The sequence below is a fragment of the Corvus cornix genome, chromosome 5 (genome assembly GCF_000738735.6).
Source record: "Corvus cornix cornix isolate S_Up_H32 chromosome 5, ASM73873v5, whole genome shotgun sequence".
NCBI classification, from domain to species: Eukaryota; Metazoa; Chordata; class Aves; order Passeriformes; family Corvidae; genus Corvus; species Corvus cornix.
The window spans coordinates 57833189-57853988 of NC_046335.1; the positions used below are offsets into that span (position 1 = coordinate 57833189).

The 20800-nt window shown below is 42.9% G+C and overlaps 1 protein-coding gene across 10 annotated transcripts in view; it reads right to left on the reverse strand.

Annotated features, from left to right (window-relative positions):
* SHANK2 (SH3 and multiple ankyrin repeat domains 2) overlaps positions 1-20800 on the reverse strand; it is a 279065-nt gene that overhangs the window by 172069 nt on the left and 86196 nt on the right. For 8 of the 10 annotated variants that reach the window (XM_039551944.1, XM_039551945.1, XM_039551951.1 and 5 more), the window contains 2 exons: positions 5358-5667; positions 778-947 (listed from right to left, as the gene is read on the reverse strand). In XM_039551944.1, coding sequence (XP_039407878.1) covers positions 778-947; positions 5358-5667 — 480 coding nt within the window. Of the gene's footprint in view, positions 1-777; positions 948-5357; positions 5668-9016; positions 9316-20800 lie in introns of those variants that run through there. The other 2 variants (XM_010412562.4, XM_039551953.1) reach the window with 2 other exon arrangements.

Here is a 20800-nt window from a genome sequence, read left to right on the forward strand (position 1 = left end):
GCTGCTTAACACTTTTATTTAGGACACTGAATTTATTCCCTTTTGTTTGATTTCCCTAACTGTTGTTTGATTTGTATGGATCCCACACAAAGTCTCTTTCATTCTGTTTTACCTGGATGTGCAAAGCCACAGTGTCACACCTCACTCTTGGGAAGGTGAGCCCTGTAAACCCCATTTCCCATTTTTTCTGGATGGATTTACTGCCTTCAAAACAATAACAAAGCTCGGCCTTGATTTAAACCTGGCCTTAGCAGACAAGTGCAGCAGTGACCAGAAATTTCACATGCACCACCACGCTTCCTCCACAATTACATTTGCAGGAAGTTCTCCCTACCTACTTATCCAAAGACCTGTGAGGGACATTTTTTACTTAACCAATTAAATGTTCCTTGAGGAAAGGGCCTGAAGCAGAGCTGACCTTACCCCCGTTCCCTTCCTGAGCTCTTTAGATAGCTGACATGTTTACAACCCTTTAAAGCCCTGGAGCGGTGCCTCTGGAATGGCTCCAGAAGCAAATTCTGTGCTCTGGGTAAGAGACAATGGTGCTATTACTCTACATAGCTGTGAGTTGTAGCAGCATTTTGAAATCAGTTAAAGTGGCAGCTAAATATGCATTGGTTACAAAACAGAGCTGGGAGCAAAATGCCCTACAAAGAAACAAATGCATAAAAGCACTTTCACCATACAGATTATTTCCACCCCTGCAAAAGAGAAGTTTAACATAAAATTCCCACCTAGCAGGAGAAAAGGTTTGTTCCAAATGAATCAGGTGCTCACCTTTGACTCTGTCTCCTTTGTGCAGGTGAATTTCCCCTTCCCCTTGAGGTTGATATGGCTTTACTACGATAAAAAGTCTCCCAGGGACAGCACTGTAGAGCTTCCTTTTGGGACCCTGATAATCCAAGGCAGACAGAGTATCCTTGTTGGCACTGGGACTGTAAATGGCACTGGAAATTGAAATTAAAAATCATTAACAGCTTATTCAAAAGGGGAAAGTTAATCATTTACCATCACACTAGCAGGATTAAACTAAGCAGTGAATAACAAAACTGTCTTCCAGCAAGACATCTAACCCTGCAGAAAAAATACCGAACAGGAGCTTTTAAGGGTTGAAATCTTTCAGTGTGAAACATGATCAATATTCACCTGACCATAATGGCCTAGAACAGAAAACACACAACATTAAAGCTTTTAGTTTTTCCGCAAATTAAACTTGCACGTTCCCAGGCCCTAATTAAATTCAAAATTTATATGCCCATCATACATTCCCAGCATGCCAATTTGTCAGAGGGACTTGAAAACGTCTGTATTTACAATTCTTGGGAATGGGTATCTTTGTAGCACAGAGTGAACAAGTGAGACCACTGAATTATTAACTAAATGGACTGAATAATCAAGTTACTTCATCACTCCCAGGCTCAGGGCTAAATTTAGATCTGCACAAAGCCCGGTGCTTGTGGTTAACATTTTCCAAATGATAGTTTCTTCTGGATGGCAATTGCCAGCTCACTCAGTGACTTCAGCATGTGCCCAGGAAAGCCACAGGTCACCACCAACTCACAGTTTACTCCTGGTGTATAAAAAAGGAATTGTTGAAAGGTGGTGAACATGCATAAGATCAGTATTAAACCTGTGGGAAAATGAGTGAACCGTCAAAGATACATGAAAAGACAAAGAGGCAAATATTTAGGAGGGTGGGAAACCTATAGGATATATCATAATAAACTTGCAGGACACTATCAGTTAACTTAAACCCCAAAGCATAAAAACTTGCAGTCTTAAACAAAGTCTAGAAAAGGAAAATATTCGTGAGAAGGAATAATATTAATAGAGGTTGCTAGGGAAAAGTTAGGCTACCAAAGGAAGAAGGGTGGTTTAGTGGTGGTTGAGCACCATAACACTCTGCTTGCCTTCTTGTGAGAAAGTATCTGAAACTGCTTTAAGCAAAATGAAATACAAGGGCTGTGGTCTGCTGGGTTTTAACCTCCTTTTTTTTATTATTTTTAACCAGTCTCCTACCAAAATGGGAGCCAGTAAGTCAGTAGGTACAGAAGAATTCTGGTAAAAACCCAAACCCAGTGGATCCTTCCTATCAGGAACACTCCCATTTTCCTGCAGTAACTTCTTCACCATTTGGAATTGCATTCCCCTTTCACCTTGCTCTGTTCTGTTACTGTGAGGAGGTGCTGATCATGGTAAGCCACACTCAGCAGTTTAAAAGTGAGCTCTGGTTGCATGTCTGTGATGGAGTTTGCACCAGAAACCTCAGCCAACTCTCACAGTTGTTTAAAGAAAGCCTGGAAAAGACAACGCTCAGATTTCAGTTCTTTTGCTCCATTCCTTTTTCCTTGTAAGTGAAGGAACAGTCATCACCATAAAAAAAAAAAAACCCCAGATCTATAAACTATAGCTACACATCTGATTTCCACTTGTATCAAGCTGTGTTTCTGCCTAGTCTGGTGGCAGCTATTCCCAGTGTTATCTCCCAGCATCCACTTTAACTGCGAGCACAGAAGATACGTTCATTTTCTCTCTTGCAGAAAGAGAAAAGGGAAATGGCACATTAAACCCACACAAGGAATGCAGAACTTCTCAGGCAACAGGCTCACTAATGGAAATCAGGGCTGCAACGTGGGGTGCAGGACTTTTTAAAAAGAGATCTTTCCTCTCCCTTGCTTGTCCCCAGCGTGGGCTCCCAGCCCAGCAAGTGCCATGCCAGGAAGGAGCAGGAGGAGGATGCGGAGATTTCAGGAGATGTGTGGACATGTTTCCCTCTCAGCCAGAAGAAGGTGGCCGTCCTTGGCAGCTCAGCCCTGACTGAGGCTGTGTTGGCACCTCATTCACTAATTTCTGTGGGGTAAGTTCCACAGGAAGGCTGTCCCTTCCCTTGCATTCCCAGCTTCCCCCCCTGAGCACTTCGCTGTGGAAAGCAACAGCCTCATGAGAATCACAGAACAGTTTGGCTCGGAAGGGACCTTTAAGACCACCCAGTGCCACCCCCTGCCATGGGCAGGGACACCTTCCTCTGGACCAGGTTGCTCCAGCCTGGCCTTGGACACTTCCAGGGATGGGGCAGCCACAGCTTCTCTGGGAAATCTGTTCTAGTGCTTCGCCACTCTCTCAGGAAAGAATTTCTTCCTAATACATCCAATCTAAATCTCTCCTCTTCCAGCCTGAGGAGATAAAACACCTGAGCCACACGGGCTGCAAAGGTCACAGAATCCCTTGCAGCATCGCCTTCCAGCACCTCTCCACAGCACAAATCCCACAAACCTCATTAATCATTTGTGACAGTCTGACCTCCTCCATCACCCTGCCCCTTCCGGCTGCTTCTGCTCCACAACCCATCCTCCTGCTCTGTCAAAAAGGGCTTTTCCATCTCAGGGGAGCAACAGCTTCGTGGTGACTGTTATTATTTGTTATTATTTGCAAATAATAAGCAGAGACAGCAACAATTCCCACATTTAGCTGACAGTAAGTAAATGGTCACACAGTTAAATAAAATATGTGAGGAAAGTCTCATATAAGGTGCCATGCCTTACTGCAAAATGGGCCTGTGGCAAGAAAAGGTGTTATTTGCAGGAAAAATTATATATAAAATCCTTTTCGTTGTCTTTGAATGGAGAGAGCCTCCAGCTCTGTTCTCAGTACTTGCATGTACTCTGGACTTCTCTGTAACCAGTCTTGGTGGCACAGAGGGAAGTCTGCAGCTGGGTAGCACTTGCAGTAGCTGTGATGCTGATGCACTACGAGAAAGACCAAAATTTCATATCCACAAACTCTCAGGCATTAAATTGGTTTCCACTACCATCTGAGTTACTTTTCAGAAAGGGAAGAGGAAAAGAGGCTGAATAAAGTCAAAGCAAGTAAATGTTTGCTTAGTCAAAAAAAAAAAAAAAATCTAATTGTTACCCCCAGCTCAAAGGATTGTTTATATTTCTGGAATTTGAAATGTGTTATCCCAGAAGTATTGATGAAAAGGCACTTTTTATCCCTTTCAGCTAAAATAATCACTGACTCTACGGTAGAACCTCCCTCTCTGGTAGCATCAGAAGGATCCAGTGGAACACAAGAACCCTCATTCTCTGAAAGGCACCTCACTCAGCTGAAGCCCCGTTGAAGACTGTTTTTAAGCTGATACTGGGCTCTGTGAGGAAATGCCACCCAAATTATACCTAAATGAACTTTTGCCATTATTGTAACATACAACAAAGCAAGATGAGCATGAAACCACTGGCATAAGAAATCCGTATCCCCTTCCTTCCCTTTGATTCCACTCCTTCTCACATTCCAGACAACTTTGTTGCACAACACAGCAGATCTCCCCTGTCCAGCAGCATTGTTTCCACCCCACACAGTGCCTGTCAGTTTGGGTGCCTAGGGTCAGGGAGAGCAGAGGAACAGGCAAGGTAAGAGGCAGTGTCAGCTACATGACATTTTGTTTTACTGACTTGAAAACGCCACTGAAGATCCATTTACAACTACAAACAGCAAAGAGAAACCAACAACTGCATCTCTTGACAATGTCCAAGTCCTTTTCTACTCTGAACAGCAGATTTATATATATATATATATTAGGAAACAGGAGAGACAAAGCCTGATTTTTAGATGAGGAGTGAGTTAAAAGTGTTTGGCCAAAACATGTGAGCTCTGGTTCTCTCCAGCAGTGCTCAGCTCTGATGTCTCCCTGATTTTTTGCAGCACTTCAACCACTTGTCCTGGTGCAGCTCCATCTCTTCCACATTTGACAGGAGCTCTGAGTCCAGGGCAGTGGCTTCTCCAACCTGCAGCCCCCAGCTGCGATGAAACCTTAGCCCCAGCCCTCTGCTTTATTCCATGGCTTACAATACCTACATGACTCTAATTAGTCAGGATTTGCTCTCCAGTGGGACAGAGCTGCAGGATATTTGCCCAGAATGCCTGCTAGGTCGCATTACTCCCTCTATTCACTCTTTGGTTCAGCACACACGTACAGAAGAGAGAACTTAAAGAGCCTCTGCTCCATCACCCATGAGCAGCTCCAACACAGCTTCCAGGCATGACCAATAGTTCCATGAAGGGACCAGATATCCCAGAAACAGTTTGCTTTGCTTTTAAATGCAATCCTTATTTCAACTATGGGAAGATGTGCAGAGCCAGCACCTTGATCTGGAGGTGCAACTCTGTGTTAAGTCACTGCTGAACTTGCAAGTCTGCCTGGCTGCTGGAGCTCTGTGAGGAAACAGCTGGCTTTGGTGCTTCCAGTTAAAATATTCACACTTGGGCATGGCCCACCGTGCTGAGAATGAATAACTATACATTCCAGAGAGTGCAAACAACATAAAGGAACGTGGCAGGCCAGCATGGTGGCAACTCACCTGATGTGCCTGTGCTGCTGCCTCTTGGCATCCTCTCCCAGCCTGTTGAGGGATGGCGAGCGGCTCCGGGAGGACGGAGTGTAACTCGCCACGGTTTTTACAGTTCCATTGGGATTACTCTGCATCTGTTGGAGCAGGTGAGGGGAAAGGCTGCGGTGTGAAGAGGCAGAGGAGGAGGCTGACCACTCAGGGAGGTTGTTGATGTTCAGGTTGTTGTCACTGTTGGAGCGGAGCAGGATCCGGGGGGCTGCCAAGGTGCTGGGAGGCCTCCTCCTCCTGTTGGAGTAGGTGGGAGCCTCCCTAAAGGGCACTGTGCAAAGAGAGACACGGAGGGTGAGCTCAGATGATTTCACATTCATGTTTGTTTACCACCACATGCAACATATGGCATTGTTTCTTCTGCAGAGACAGAAACTCCACCTTGCCAGCAGAGCTGATCAAATTATCTTTAGAACATCATTAAATCAAAAACAACGGGCAACGTTAACCTGTTTGCTGGCTTGAATACACGGTGAGGCAACACCAGTGCCATGAGCCTGCTGAAGAGTCTGAACTGTGCTCTAGGAAATGGGAAACACCTCATTATTGCCAAGTTTGAGGCTCAGAAAGTTCATTTTCCTGCTGTGTTGTCACGTTCAGACAGAAAGGCATAGAATAGGGCTGCCCAGCAGAATTCCTGAGGCATGGACTTGCAGCTTCCATCCCCCAGCTGGCACCCAAACTGGTCCATCTCAAGTTCAGGCCTAACCTGAAATCTGTGAACAGTCACCTTATCCCCATCTTCCAGGTTAAGAATCGAGGACACGGCTTCCTCTCCTGGCAGAACTCTATTACACTGCTGCAATCCCTAGGCATTCCCCTCTTTCTAATCCTGGCATTCCTACCACATCCATTACTATTGTATATAGAGCATATTACCCCAGGGTAATACGCCGGCTCCATCACGTGCCGCATCCCAGAGGGAACACCACCGTATCCAAAGGCTCCAATGAACTCCTTAATGAAAGAGCCACAGCACCAAACCAAGCAAGGGCAGTACAAATGGGACTCAGAGCAGAGGGTCCAGCCCTCCCTGCGTGTTCCTGCTACACACGAGCACTCACACAATTTTCCACATCTCCTTTCCCCGCTCCAGGGGGTCAGTTTGTTCCAAGTGTGACTTAGAAGGCAAAGTCTCTAATAAAAATGCACCCAGTTATCACCAGATGCGATGGAATGTCCTGCCCTATCATAAAGGATTCGACCCCAAAACTTCATGCTGGCCTTGATCCCCATTATTGCACCCGCCCTCATTAATTTCTCTCGGTGGAGCTCACGGGGTCACAGGATCTGAGCCAAAGTGCAGAGATTTACATCTGAAAAGTCACAGTGGCATAACTAACAAAAGGCAGCCAGGCAATATCCTGAGGGCTTCACTGAGCTCTTGTAATTCCCAAAGAAAAAAATCATATTTAAATTAGGAAAGAAGCCCCACAAAGTATCATCCCTCATGTCTAAAGTGCCAGTAAGTGCCATTTATAAAGAGCCAAAATGTTTACTCATTCAATACCCTTCAAAACCACACAAAAAACAGAATAAGAATGTCTGTCATACTGTGCAAGTAAATAAATTCACATAAATATGAATATACATAGGAATCAATCTGTCCTGCCTTGAAATAGAGCCTTTAATTGAGAGAACAAAGCAAAATTTAAGGTTTCAGAGCAAAACTGAGAGCATATTTATAGCATAAAATAGAGATGAAACTGCAAGTAAAGGAGTGGTTTGTATCATTTTCACCAGAATCAGTTTATGATTAACTACAATTCTGAATATTTTACAATAACATCCACTGGATTTCCAGTGAGCTGAAACTTTCTCTAGTAAACAACTCGAGAACATCAGAACAACCAAGCATGGGAGCAGCGTGCACAGAAAGGGCTTCAATCCATTTCCATGTTTCCTTTGAAATAAGGGAAGAAGCCTTTAAAAGCTGTTAAAGGGGACAAAGCACAGAAGTCCAATGCTTATGCTAGAAACTGGCAGAAACTCTGTATAATTCTCCTGACATTTCAAGTTTTTCCCTATTCCATATTTCTTTAAGGTTTCAAAGCAGCCGAGGGTGTCATGAGAGCACCTTGGTGCTTCAGATGTCACAGTGGAAGCCCCAGTTAGTGCTAACTTACAGCAAACTCACAGCATTTATCTCCAAAACTGGCACCTACAGACCCTTAGGCTGGTGTGTGGGGCAGAGATGCGACATTTCTGTATTCCTTTATTTTTGGCATTTGGAATACGGCTCCAGAAATTACTTCATCCAAGATGGGGATCTTTCCCAGGTACAACAAGGGAGAATTCAGTCAAGGAGAAAACCCACAAACTGAATACAGGGGATGTTTGGCACACTCAGGTGTGCTACCTGAAGGTCTAATGCTGTCCCCCCAGGTCACCAAAGTTTGCCTTGGATTCAGTAAAACTTGGATCTGACCCTCAGATCTTGATTTCTCCTGAAGCTGAAAGCAGCCTGCCCAGCCCTTCCAGCCACAGGCTGAGAAAACGAAATATTGCCCACGTTTTGGGGGTGTTTTCTGGGACTCTGGAGGGGCTGGTGGGATCTCCGCAGGTGGGAGGGCGAGGGAGGACAAGGACAGGGTGCTGGGGCACGGTGACAGCGCGGACAGCGAGCCGCAGAGCACATCTGTACTGACAGATTGGAGCAACCACCCTCCAGGCACCAGAGGAAAGGAATTCTTTTTCCCTTACACACCTCAGGAGCATTTCACAAGCCCATTTAAGAGTTTAGCTTTTGCTTTGCTGTTAATGTTCTATTCTTGAGGAGAAAACTACGAGCAAAATTAGTCTTTACTACAGGAAATAAACAGGGAAGGGGACAACTAATGACACCAATTGATGTGTGTCTAACACAAATCTTTTATAGAAAGAGTTAAAAATAAGCATTTCTGTGCCTGAAGTGATTAATATTCCACCCAACTGTTTCTTTTCCCCAGAAATCTGCAAACTGTAAGTGGGTGGATATTTTTTTAGCTGCTTCTTATCAGCATTATTTATATTATTTTCACAATTAAAAACCAGAACTACAACACAAAATAATGAAATCCAAATCTCCATGCTTTAGTCCCTGTTGGACTCTGCTTTTCCCCAATATTTCACCACGTTTCAGAACTGCAAGAATAACTGTGGCAAAACTTGTTTGGGAAAAAACCATTCGATATAAAATGACATGAAAATGCCTGAACTAATTCCATGCCCCAAAAGTTTAAATTTATCATCCCTAAAAGCATACTTGAAAGTACCACATAATCCTTCCTCCAGCTCTCTGAATTCTATTCCTGGCAATTCATACATCTGAAGGGGCAATTCGGCACCATTCACTGACAAAATTCACCTAGGAAAATCCTTCTGTAGGAAATTCCAAATGCATTTCTTAGGGAACAAAAACATTTTTATAACTACTTGATTCTTCAGAGAAAATCCTGAAAGGAATAAAGTCACATCCAGCTTTAATAACCACTTGCCTAAATGGACTGTCTAACATCAAATAATTTTGAAAAAGAAATCGCAGGAATTGATTAATTATAGAGTCACTAAGCCCATCATATTAAATGTACACAAGACAACACCAGTCTGAAACATCAAAGTGTTCTGCTTTCATCGCTTACCTTCTTTCTTTGTGAAGGCATTTAACAAAGACTTCATTTTCCCTTTTTACTTTAGCAGCAATCCCCTCATTATATAACCTTTGCAGGGAAGAAAGAGGCAAAAAAAAAAATATAAAAAATAATAATAATATATTTTTTAAAAAAAACCAAAAACCAATCAAGCTACCCAATTTCTATGTGTTCAGGCTGGCTGCACCCTGACATAAGCAGCAGGTTTCTGGGCACTGTGGAATTGCGAGCATAGCTGGGCATGCAGTACCCAGCGTTCTGGTGACAAAGCCCACCCCACATTCTGTCTGTCAGCTGGGAGCCAACTGTGCACAGACTGGAGCTGCTCAAAAAAAAAAAAAAAAAAAAAAAGGAAGAAGTAGAAGAAGAAAAAAAAGGAAAGCGCTCCTGCTCTCTCTCCCAGCATTAGTCATGTGAACCTGCCGCCGCCACAGCCCCGCAGAGCACACGCTGCTCCCGCTCCCAGCCCGGCGCTGCGGGAGCGCCGCGGGACCAGCGAGCTGCGGGGCCCCGGGGGCCAAAAATTCCCATTTGCCAGGCGGCAAGGGGCACTGGAGCAGCCGAGGCTGGGCACGGGAAAGCCCAGCCAGGGCTGGGAGCTGCCGGGGACCTGCCTTTCGCTTTCAATTTGCACAGCTGCCTCCCGGTGCACAGAGCATCCCGCTGCTTATTCGCTTGTTGCTATTCATTTGCTTGTTGCTGTTTACTCACTTTTTGCTATTTATTTCCTTTCCCCTATCTATTTCCTTTCCCCTATTTCCTTTTTGCTATCTATTTCTTTATTCCCCATTGATTTCTCTTTCTTCTCTTCATTTTTTTCTATTTATTCCCCTTTCCCTATTTATTTATTTATTTATTTCTTCCAAAGGACCTGAGAAAAAGTGCAAATCACCCCAAGCTTCACACAATGACCACGTTAAGGGTAGAGCCAAGCCTGCCCCTACACAGAATCTCTTCCCTACATTCCCATATTCCAGTTGGAAACAGAAGGGATACAAGCACGATTCTTCTCCCCTCCCCTTCCATCGCGCTGGAATAAAAGAGAATTTCTTTTTGGACAGAGTAAAAATTACCAAAAATAATTGACCAAGCTCGTTTGCTAAATTTTATGCAGATGCCAGGAAATACAAGATGTAACCAGAGAAGTTTGGAAAGTCCTAATTCTGAAAAAAAAATAAACCCAGGGATAGCTATGGCTGGCAGTGCAAACATGCTTCCAGAGGAAGAGCAAATAACTGAAACAGGCACATAGGAAGGAGGGGGAGGTGCTAAAAACCACAAAAATTTTAAGCATATCTACTTAAATCTAAGATACAAAGATTCCAAAGGATAGAAAATTCACTTTTTTAAAAAAAAGAGTAACCTACATTAAAAAATTGACTTCTAATAACATAAACTACACAACAGGTAATAAATATTTATTCTATTTCAGGCTTCTCCACTGATCGCTAATGCATCTATTTGGAAAATCAAGGGGTTTCTTACTGAGGAAACTGCTTCAAGAAAGACAGAAAATAAATTACTTAAATGGATTTAATGTCTGTGTGCATAGTGATCTCACAGTTACATAGCACTGAAAAGAATCAGTAAGCATAAATAAATTGAACAGTTTAAACTTAATTTAACATCCCAGTGCTTAATTTATAAAGAAAAGAATATTTCTCTAACATAATTTTACGTTTTGGTTCCATTTCTTTTGGCAAGCAACTGCCCTTAGCAGGTGGAACTCTTACCAGCAGAAATGGACACAGCACGTGTGCATCATTGAACACCTTTATTTGATAGGAAAAAACCTTCTTCTTGACTTCTAACAGATGCAAGGCTTCCTAAAGAACAACTTTGAACTTTATTCATTAACTTTTAAATGTGTGCATTAGTTAGCTCCACAGAAGTATCAATATAATTTCCAGAACAAGAACTGCTTCACCAGGGCTGTGCCACTAATTTGAATTATAACCCTGTGCGGGTTCCATTTTCCAATATCTTCCTCCAATGCCCCTGATTATATTTGGAGCTACAAAGCACAAAGGAACTATGAGTGTTAATGGAACCCTTAAACTGCTTTTTCCTTTCTCTGGGTGTCAGCGGTGGAAAGCAGTGACGGCCCAGGCCCCCAAGGACAGGAATTAGGCCAGGGAAGGGTTAACACAATCCTGCTCATTCCTGTCTGTTCATATACAGTAAAATAAAAGCAGACAGGCAACTGTAGTCAATCAAAATCAATCCCAGGGGGGATTTTTATTAGATTCTTGCCAGAGCTGTAACATTTCATCATCTGGAGGTTTCTAATCAGTGTTATAAAAACATCCAAAATATGAAAGTCACTTGAAATTATTAAGTTTCGTGGAAAATGGTGGGAACTCTTTCCGACCTACACCATGAGAGAGATCACCTGACGAGTGATTATTTTATTCCATTTAACTGCCTGTCTTTCCCCCAAAGCAGGAAATATCATTCCTTCCTACATGGCAGAGCCCACTGCAATAACCACTCTTGTACAATGGGAAAATGTGACAATCAAGGAAGTCAGCGAATACTCACAGCTGCAGTTTTTGAGCTTCTCTCATTTTCACTAATAGCTTATTAGAATTTGTTTATTTTAACAGAAGTCCCAAATTCTGCGGTGCTGGGAAATTAAAAAAGGAAATATTCCAGCAGCTTCCACTCCCTCCTGGAAGATTTTCTGCCTCACGACTGTAGCCTCGGTGTTATCACCTCAGGACAAAAACTTAATAATTTGACTGTGCCTATACCCAAGCATAATATAATCCATAAGCCATTAACATCCTTAATCTAAAAATCATGAGGAACCCTCCAAATAGAGGTGAGGTAAACCCTCATTTCCCTGCTTCTTTGGTAGGTGCTCAGAAAAACGTGTGGGAGCTCTGCATGGGGATGTCTCTGAGAGGAAAAGGCCACCTTAAACAGACACCAAAACATGGGCTCTCAGGTTAATTTTGATGAGCATTTCTCATGCATTTGTAACACCAATTTTTGTGGGTGTTTGAGTCCATAACCCCCATGAGGAATCTGTGGAAAATCAGTGACTTACATGCTCTTGAGGATCTATTTTTAGGCACTGAGATGCCCAATGCTCTTATTTAATCGTCCCTCCAACACACCTTGAAGGTCCAAGGCTTCTTAGATAATGGTCGACCACAGCTATGATTGCCATGATTTCTTCTTTCTTGATTTTGTCCATTTTGGAGCTTCTGCCAGAAAAATCCCTCTGGCTGGTACATACATCTAGGTTCTTGTTAAAAATTCACTCCTTAGCACGCAGAAATGCATTTCTCTGCACTATAAAACAGGCTTCCCGTATGCTAAGCCACCAAATGGAGAGTTAGACAAGAAAAGAGAGATTCAAATATAGACTGGAAAGAACATAAAGGCTCTTGGGGGAAAAAAAAAGCAACCTAGGCTGCTACAGTGCTTCTACATTACTGACTTATTCCAGAAAGCCAGAAGGTGGTCATGAACCCAGGAGGTGGTGACAGATTCAGAAGGAATCCACCTCAGAGCAACAATTAAACCGATTTTATAACGTGAAGGGTTTGGGTTTGGTTTTTTTTATTCTTTTTCTGAATTAAAGAATCCGTGGAGCTTGCTCAGGGAATTGCAGTTAAAGCAGCACGGAGAGAGAAGCATCTGAGCCCACTGAAATGCTGCCGGGGGAGCCCAGCCTGGGCTGACCTGATGTTACATCTCTGTCAGCAGCATCTTAGCACCCAGCTACTCCTGGTATCAACCAGCTCCTGGCAGGAGCCTTGGGGCACTCAGCCTGAGCTCAAGGGTGGAACAGGGGCAGGAGACTGTGTGTGGGAAAGGACAGCAGAGGGATGGCTCGGGAACAGATGGAAGGAGTCATCAATTAGAAAGGAAAGCAAGAAATAGCAGTGGGAGTTGCGCAGCCATGCGCCAGACACCCCTTCCGTCACCCGGCACCGCCGCTCCCAGACTGTGCTCACTGTGACAAGGCCCAAGGAACCCAGAACCTTCCCAGAACTTCCTGGAAAACCAACGACAAGGACTTGGAAAGGCTCTGGGCTCAGGCACAGATGTGGGGATGGCTTAATCAGAGGCAATTTCTCATTGGATCTGGCCACAGAGTTCTGCAGGAAACGCTTCGCTCATTTTAATAACAAAGCATAGGAAGTGTATGTGTTTGATGGCATGTCCCAAAGGAATTTAAAACCTGATGAATACCCAGTTGCCACACATTAAATTAAAATCACGGGAAGTGAAAATCAATCTCTTTTTTTTTTTTTTTTTTGCCACATTCACCTGATTATAAATTAGCCCTCACTAAGATTACAGCAGCAGTGCAAGGAAAGCATTGGAAGAGCTGCATGTGCCTGAGAAGGGAGATAAGCTCACCTTAGGCCTTTACTTTCAGATGCTCACACATCAAGGAGAGACAGAGAATCTTCTGTTTAGATTGCATTAAAAAATTGCTAAGTATTGCTTCAAAACTTGCTACATGTCAGAGCAAATGTCTGACATCTCTCTGAGAGGTTGGAAGGTAATAAGTAGAGAAATTATGATCCAGAAGAGCTTGAATAGTATCTTAAAAGAAAAATTACCAGGCTCAATGTGGCAATACCTGCAAATATCTGAAGCTCTGCCTGCAGCAATACAGATTCACCTGAGAGCAGAAATAAAACCTCTGTCCCCAAGGATGAGAGGTGGTTTTGTATGAGGAATCTGGGTCAGGGGTGGAGAGAGAAGTGAACAATAGAAGGTTAAAAGGTGGGGGAATTAAACCGTCCAATTCTCTGTGAAAGGCTGGAATCGGGGAGGAAACAATGGCTGGTAATGAGGGAGATCTTGCAAGTAGCAGCTTGAAGAGAGAGAGAGAAGCAAAAGCAACAGAGAAAGCTACAATAGCTGACGGGGAATTTAAGAACATGATTGAAATCTATCAGCAAGATGGAAGCAAGCAGCCAATCTGAATAAAATACAGCTGGCTGGTTTCTGTTCTAACAGGTACATTGCTATGAAAGAAGCAACTTATCCAAATAAAGCCATGTATTTTCTATAGTTCTGGTTCTGGAGAACATTCTCCCTGGAATGGCAAGGCCAGCTCTGACAAGTCTTTCTCAAGGTTTTATACTCCCAGAACACTCACAGCCCCTCATTTCTATTACTCATGTTTGGGTTGAAAGTAACATCCACTCTTACTCTGAATGATACAATTAACTACAAAAAATATTTGTGCCTATCCTCCATCCATTTGTGCACCCAAATAACAAAGAGCTTTCTCTGCTGGCCGTGAAGACAGGGGAAAATAGAATCTTTTAAAAAGTAAATAGTCCCTGTGAACTCTTTCAAAAAAAGGCAATGGGTGATTTGCAGTCAATAAAACACAAAACTACTTGTTGTAATTGGTTTCTTTAAATACGACTGGGCTTATTTCAAAGTGTGTTTTCATCAGTAAGCAGAACTCCTCCAGAGTGGTTCATCTTTACACAGCAGCAAACTCTGAGTAACCAGCTCCTTACAAGTGTCATTGAAGCAAGAGATTAACAACTTGTACAGTATCTGGACAGAAAGCTCCATTTAGCTCAGACTATCAACTTGAACTGAAAGCAGTCAAGTGTGAACCCCTGAAGCTGCATTCTTTTACTTCCAACAACAAGAGAGAAAATAGGAATCAAATATAATTATATCCCACTACAAATTCTTCTGCTCTTTAAACAAGCTGGTGAAAGGAAAGCACAATTTTCCCCACTAATAACACACTGGGAAATCTTGTCCACTCAGGAGGACTGAAGTACACAACAAATTAATTTCATTCCTGGCATTATGTATACAGTGAGTTGGGAAAAAATATCACTTAGTATCAGGGGGCTGTGCATATTCCAACCCACGTCATTTATGCTGGACAAAAAAATAATAACAAAGTAGTGTCATTCAGAGCGAGAATTTCATGGCTGGTGGCTCCTGTAACAAAGACTCTTCTGCTAAGTCTGACACTGATGGGTCTCGGATGCAGCACTTGAATTTGTGGTTGCAGCCTGATGTTGCAGAGGAGAACAAGGACAAATGAAACCACACAAGATGCTCAGCAAAACAACTGCACCAATATTGGATTGCACGGTGCTTCCATGTCCTGGTGTTGTACAGAAAACAATCTCATTTTGCCTCGGTGTAACTTTCTTCCTACCAGAAACTCTCCACGAATTCCTTAAATCATTATGTTGTTCCAGGCTTTATTCGGTGATTTGATTTCACTGCTTTAATCTAAGTGTGAACCTCTTTAGTAAATAGTGGGACAAAGCATCTGTGCTTCCGAAAGTGTTGGTGGATCATGTCAGTTTTATTTAGAATAACACCATTTTCATAACTGGAAAGTGTATATCGCTCTCAATGGGGGAAAAAAAAATAAAGATTGGACTCTTGTAGAAGTTTCAAAATATATAACTGGTCTGATGTTAAAGTTCATGCATGAGTGTGAGGTAGCCAAGGCAGGAATGGTAAGAAAACAGCAGAGAAACAAATTCATAGTATTTTGGTTGACCTCCAGCCCCTCCCTCTTCTCCAACTCTTAAATCTTGGCATTCTTCACTGCCATTTTTCAATCTCATTTTCCCTTCTTCTCATTGCTACAATTGCCTTTCGCTGCTTCCCTCACCAATTCCCTAAGGATAATCTTCCTGCCACCCAGACCCAAGAGGAAATAAATGACACATAAGAGAATGCCTGGAGAGAGAATTTCCAGAAGTTACCACATCATGGCAAATTTACATAAAATTAGCAACCAAGACAAATGGATGGGGATAGAGGAGGAGCTGGACACAAGAAAACAGCATCTAGAAAAGGAAGATTCATGGGAGGTTAAAATATGTAAATGCTTAACAATAGTGGAAATCACCCAAAGTTTAATTGTGAAGAGAAGGAGGAGCAATCAAGGAGTTAGTACAACATTACTGTAAATTTTTGCCACCTTATTGCACTTTGAGGGGAATCCTTCCATGGAGTAAAGAATCCGGCATTTTACTGAGGAGACAGAGCTGGGCTTGAGCTGTCAGCAAAGGAACTGGAACTCTGGGAGCTTTTCCCTCTTCTGGCTGGCTTCCCACAGGTACTGCCACTTTATGATGTAGTTAATGACAAAAACCTGCATTGCCACTTTCATTCTTATTTTACAGCAGAGCCCATTTTTATCCTGGCAGAAACACTGGTAAACCAGAAACTAAGCACCAAGAGAACTGAATTGTTGACTCTGCAGCCTTCCTGAAGCCCAGAAATCTGCACGGAGTGAGAAGAGAATTTGAGGAGAGAATCCTGGTGGGGGTTGTGAGTGTAGAAAGCAAAAAGCAATTCTGTGATTGTAGATTTTGCTTCTCAAACGTGGAGTTAGTGAGACCCATCATTATGGGACTCCATGTTACCCTCAGCACAGTTATTCCCCTCTTACCTAAGTGACTTTCAAGCATTCCTCCTCTGCTCTTATTCTCATCATCTCAATTCCAAAATGGACCTAAGAACCAAATAATTCACACTGACACTTTGAGAAAAGACACATTTGGGTTACCTGAGCAGAGAGTCTCCCACTGCAAACTTCCAGTTGTCTTCTCTGCTAAAGATGGGAGACACACAACCATTCACCCCCCAAAATATCTTCTCTCCTAAATAGAGGATTGTAAGCTCTATCCAAAGTCATGTTATTAAGCAGGATCTTTAGAAGATAAAACCCAATAATTTAAGCTGATAATTGTCTCGCTATCCTTAGCTCCATTTAGACATTTGGTGTTAAATAGAAACTAAAACATTGCTGACTTATTCATTAAAATAACAGCATTTTAAATTATGTTAGTAGCCTACATTTCTTCATCTCAAAAATAACTGCTAATGAATCATGCTGGTACAACTAAGAAAGGATAAAAAAAGCCTGTATCCGCTGAAACGGGGGTTATCTCTGTACAAATATGTAGGTGTTTGCAGCATTTCTAATGTTCTCGGTGCTGAATCCCATTGAGAAAGGCAGGCTTGTTCACTGAACGGGTTTTGAGGTGGATTCATGATTAAAGTGATGGCACAATACTATCCCTACTTCTGCTTCAAGACGTCATCACGTGCTTGTTACGGCGTTTGAAAATGTCGAGGAAAGGTTTTTTCTCCCAACCTGCCTCTTGATGCTTCCAGCAGATTAAGTTTTGCGCTGACAGCCGGGTTTAGATTTTACGTAACAAGAATACAAAAGAAGGGACTGTTGTTAAATAGGTTAGTAAGTCAGAGCAGGTAAATAAGATCAATTGAAAGAATAAAGAAGGTGCAGGCTTTAAACCCATCATGGAGAAGTAATTTTATGTACAAACTATTTCAGAAGCAGTGCCATCTATTCTTACGTTCCTGGCATAGATCGGATGTTCATTAATTCAGTGGAAAATGCATGGCTGACATCCAAGACATTACTATGAAAAGAGAGGAGTTCTGGATATTATTTGGCAGTCACACCCCCGGACATCATGACTACTACAATGAAATTTGACTTCCGTGTTCAAGTTTCAAAATAACTCTGTTTTCTTCCGGACAAGAAGTGATGCAAATAGTGCTAATGCACATCCCTAAAAAAGAATGGGATCAGAGAAAGGAGAGGAGCTGTATGGATATGGGAACTGCATCGTGTTGCTCTGTTAGGTCATGGCATCTCCGATGCAGATTCTTGATGTCTCTGAGTAACTGCACAATGTGTGTTTAGGAGAGGAATCATTCTCACCTTGGTGTCACCTGTACACTGGTGACACGTGTGTGACTATTCCATGTGTCCAGCAGCCCTTTCACTGGAGGAAAGATCATTTGGCATCAGCCACCTGGGATCCAGTCTGTGGCCATCTACAGAAGCACATCTAAATTAAGATGACGACTGCACTCACAAATTCAAGGGCACAATTCAGGCATGAGATGTTTCAGGAATAAATGGCACATCTTTATAAACAAAATGAAGTGCCTGAAGAATACACTGTGTATCCAGAGAAGAAAACAGGTAAGACAGAAAACATAAAACAGGGTGACAGCAGATATGCATTTCAGGTATTACATTAGGAAACTTCAGCTGAGAAGTGAATTCAAATCACTTGCAATATTTTTTGTTTGCTAGAGACCCAATCCAAAGGGAATATGCAGCCCTCAGCTCCAGCAGTGGACACCAGAGAGTTTCACTGGGAACAATCGTACAAGCATGCCCAGCAGCTCTGGCTTCTGAGGAGCCACTGCTTTAAACAAAAGAGAGGTGACCACAGTCCCCAGGACACCTCTGTTACAACAGGGGACAGAAACACAGCCACAGACTATTCTCATTCCCTGTGTCAAGTTCCCACTGGGGGGTCAGGAAAAGCCTAAAATCATTCCCTCAGCTGGGTGATGGCTGGTGGAGGGTGGTAAAACAGAAGAATATATGGAAATTTAAAAGCTGAGGAAAACTTCTATAGAACCCCCTCAAGTAAATTTTCCATGGAGTTTTAACTTATCTTTCCTGGTCAAGAATTTTGCAAGAAATTTAGAGATGACTCACCCTAAGTCCGCCTGGCTAAGACCATGATTCTCTTTGTGTTGGGAAGGAACATCAAAGGAATTATATGCAGACAAGGAGAAGAAAGAAATGGGGCTCACAGGACTTAGACACATCTGAGAAATAAAGTACAAGTGGAGGTGGAAGGACTGGAAGACAGGAAGAAAATACAAGCGAAACTCCAGTGGCTCCCAGCGAATCTGGGAGATATAATCTGGAGGATTTTCCAATGGAGCAAATGAAGAGGCATTACTGCTGCCAGATGCTCAGGAGTGCCAGGGCTCCACGACTCAGGGAAGTGCACGGCATGCAGTACACAAAGCAGGAGGCAGCGTACACTGCGGTGCTGCACGAGGGAGGGAAGTGCAATCCCTGAAATCTGACTCAGGGTCTGAACACCAGGCACCAGTTTCAGGATTAATCAAGCCATTCAGCAGCCAAAAGCAATACAGGAAATAGTGAAGATGCAGGAGTAAGCAGTGATTTGCATTTATGTAGGAAAGACTGTGAAAAGTAAAGGCTCTGGGAATCCAGTGAGAGTCACAGAGTTCTGACACTGGGACAGAGGCACCTCTTATTCTGTGGGTTGTTAAGTAATGAATGAAGGGAAAGACACAGCTGTTTACATCCTAGCCCCAGTACAGGTGATTTATTGTTTTGCTCTGGACTCTAAAGGGACCAGGATTTCAGTCAGGAAATACAGAACCATATGAATGATGCAAGCCAGGACTGCTCCAGAACCAGAGAAATGGACCTTTGTAGGATAATTAGAAGAGACTACAGGAGATTTTCTTGTCCTTAACTGCCAGGAGTGGACTGCCTTATCTGAAAACAGGTATTGCTGGGTGCTAAATAACATCAGAAACAAAACACAGATTCTCTCCCGTTAGCAACACCTTACTCGGCCTCAGTGTGGATTTTGGTTTCGAATATCACTACCTGAGCCTCACTGACCAATTTTAACCTTCATGTGTGTTCCTCAAAGGGTGAACTGTCAGGGATTCTTTTGCTATGCACTATTACGGTTGGGAAAACCTTTGTAATTCCAACTGATCTTTCTTATCTCTTCTGCCACTCTCCATGACAGCAAAAAGGAGAGGGGGAAGCAGCTGTCTCCTAACTACAATCATTTTGTTGGTTTTTACACCTTGACGTCTCTCAGTATTCTGCATTTTCAGGACCTACCCGGCGCAGGTCATGCCTAAAGTCAGGGACAGAACAAACCTCCCAACACAGCACTGTTAATGCCAGGTGAGAAACACGTCTTCTCTAACAGGGAGCACTGCAAAGAAAAGACCTGCAAACACAGACAGGAGAAAGGAGAGGAGAAAAGAAACCCCAAGACCTAGGGACTGTGTTAGCAGTGACGAATGGACCCCGTAAGCATTTAACTGCACACAAAAGGCAGAAAGCTCAGGAAACTTGCTGGTAGAAAACACCACCATGGCTTCAGAAATGAATGAACTGAGGAAGGAGATTGAGAAGGAGGGCTGAAGTAGTTAAACAGGAATCTAAGGTTTACCATGAGACAAAATTTAGGGGACAGTTTAAACAACATGAAAATAATGGAAAAGGAGATAGGAAATAAAAACAAGGCAGCACTTTAATCCTGATGGTGATAATCACAGATGGATAGTTCCGAGAAGACAGGCACATGCACACACAGGGACAGAAATCACCCTCGTGCCCAACAGCAAATGGTCCCTCCCCCAGGCCTGTGGGCTTCAGGAACTTTTCAAAACACAGCACATTGAGAAAAAGCTCTTAACTAGCACTAGGAAGACTTACCTAGCTTGACACTACACACTAGGAACTCTCAGGGAATTTGGGAGGATCCCAGAAAGCTGGTCATACTGCAAGATCACATCCTCAGCTGTTCATGCCAAAAGCAGGATGATCCAAAGCGGCAATTTTTGCATGCAGTCATGCCAGGTACACACAGCCAGGGGGACTTTCAAGCATGACCACAGCAGAAATTTCTTTGGATAATAAAGACCTCTAAGGTCCTCAAGCTAGTATGGGGAAAAAAGTGATGAGGACAAGTGTTATAAAACAACTTTAGGTTTTGTTTCCTTCAAGAATAATTTTTTTTTTAGGAAGGCACTTACTCCTTACTAATCTACAGGCATTAAAAATTAGTGTCCTTAATAAGCTGGCAAGGACACTAAATTCATTTTTTAGAAGAGTACAAGTGCTAAGTAATTCATGTAAGTAACAAAAGCACTCCAGTGCTAGAGCAAAATCCAGCAAGCACTGTTGTG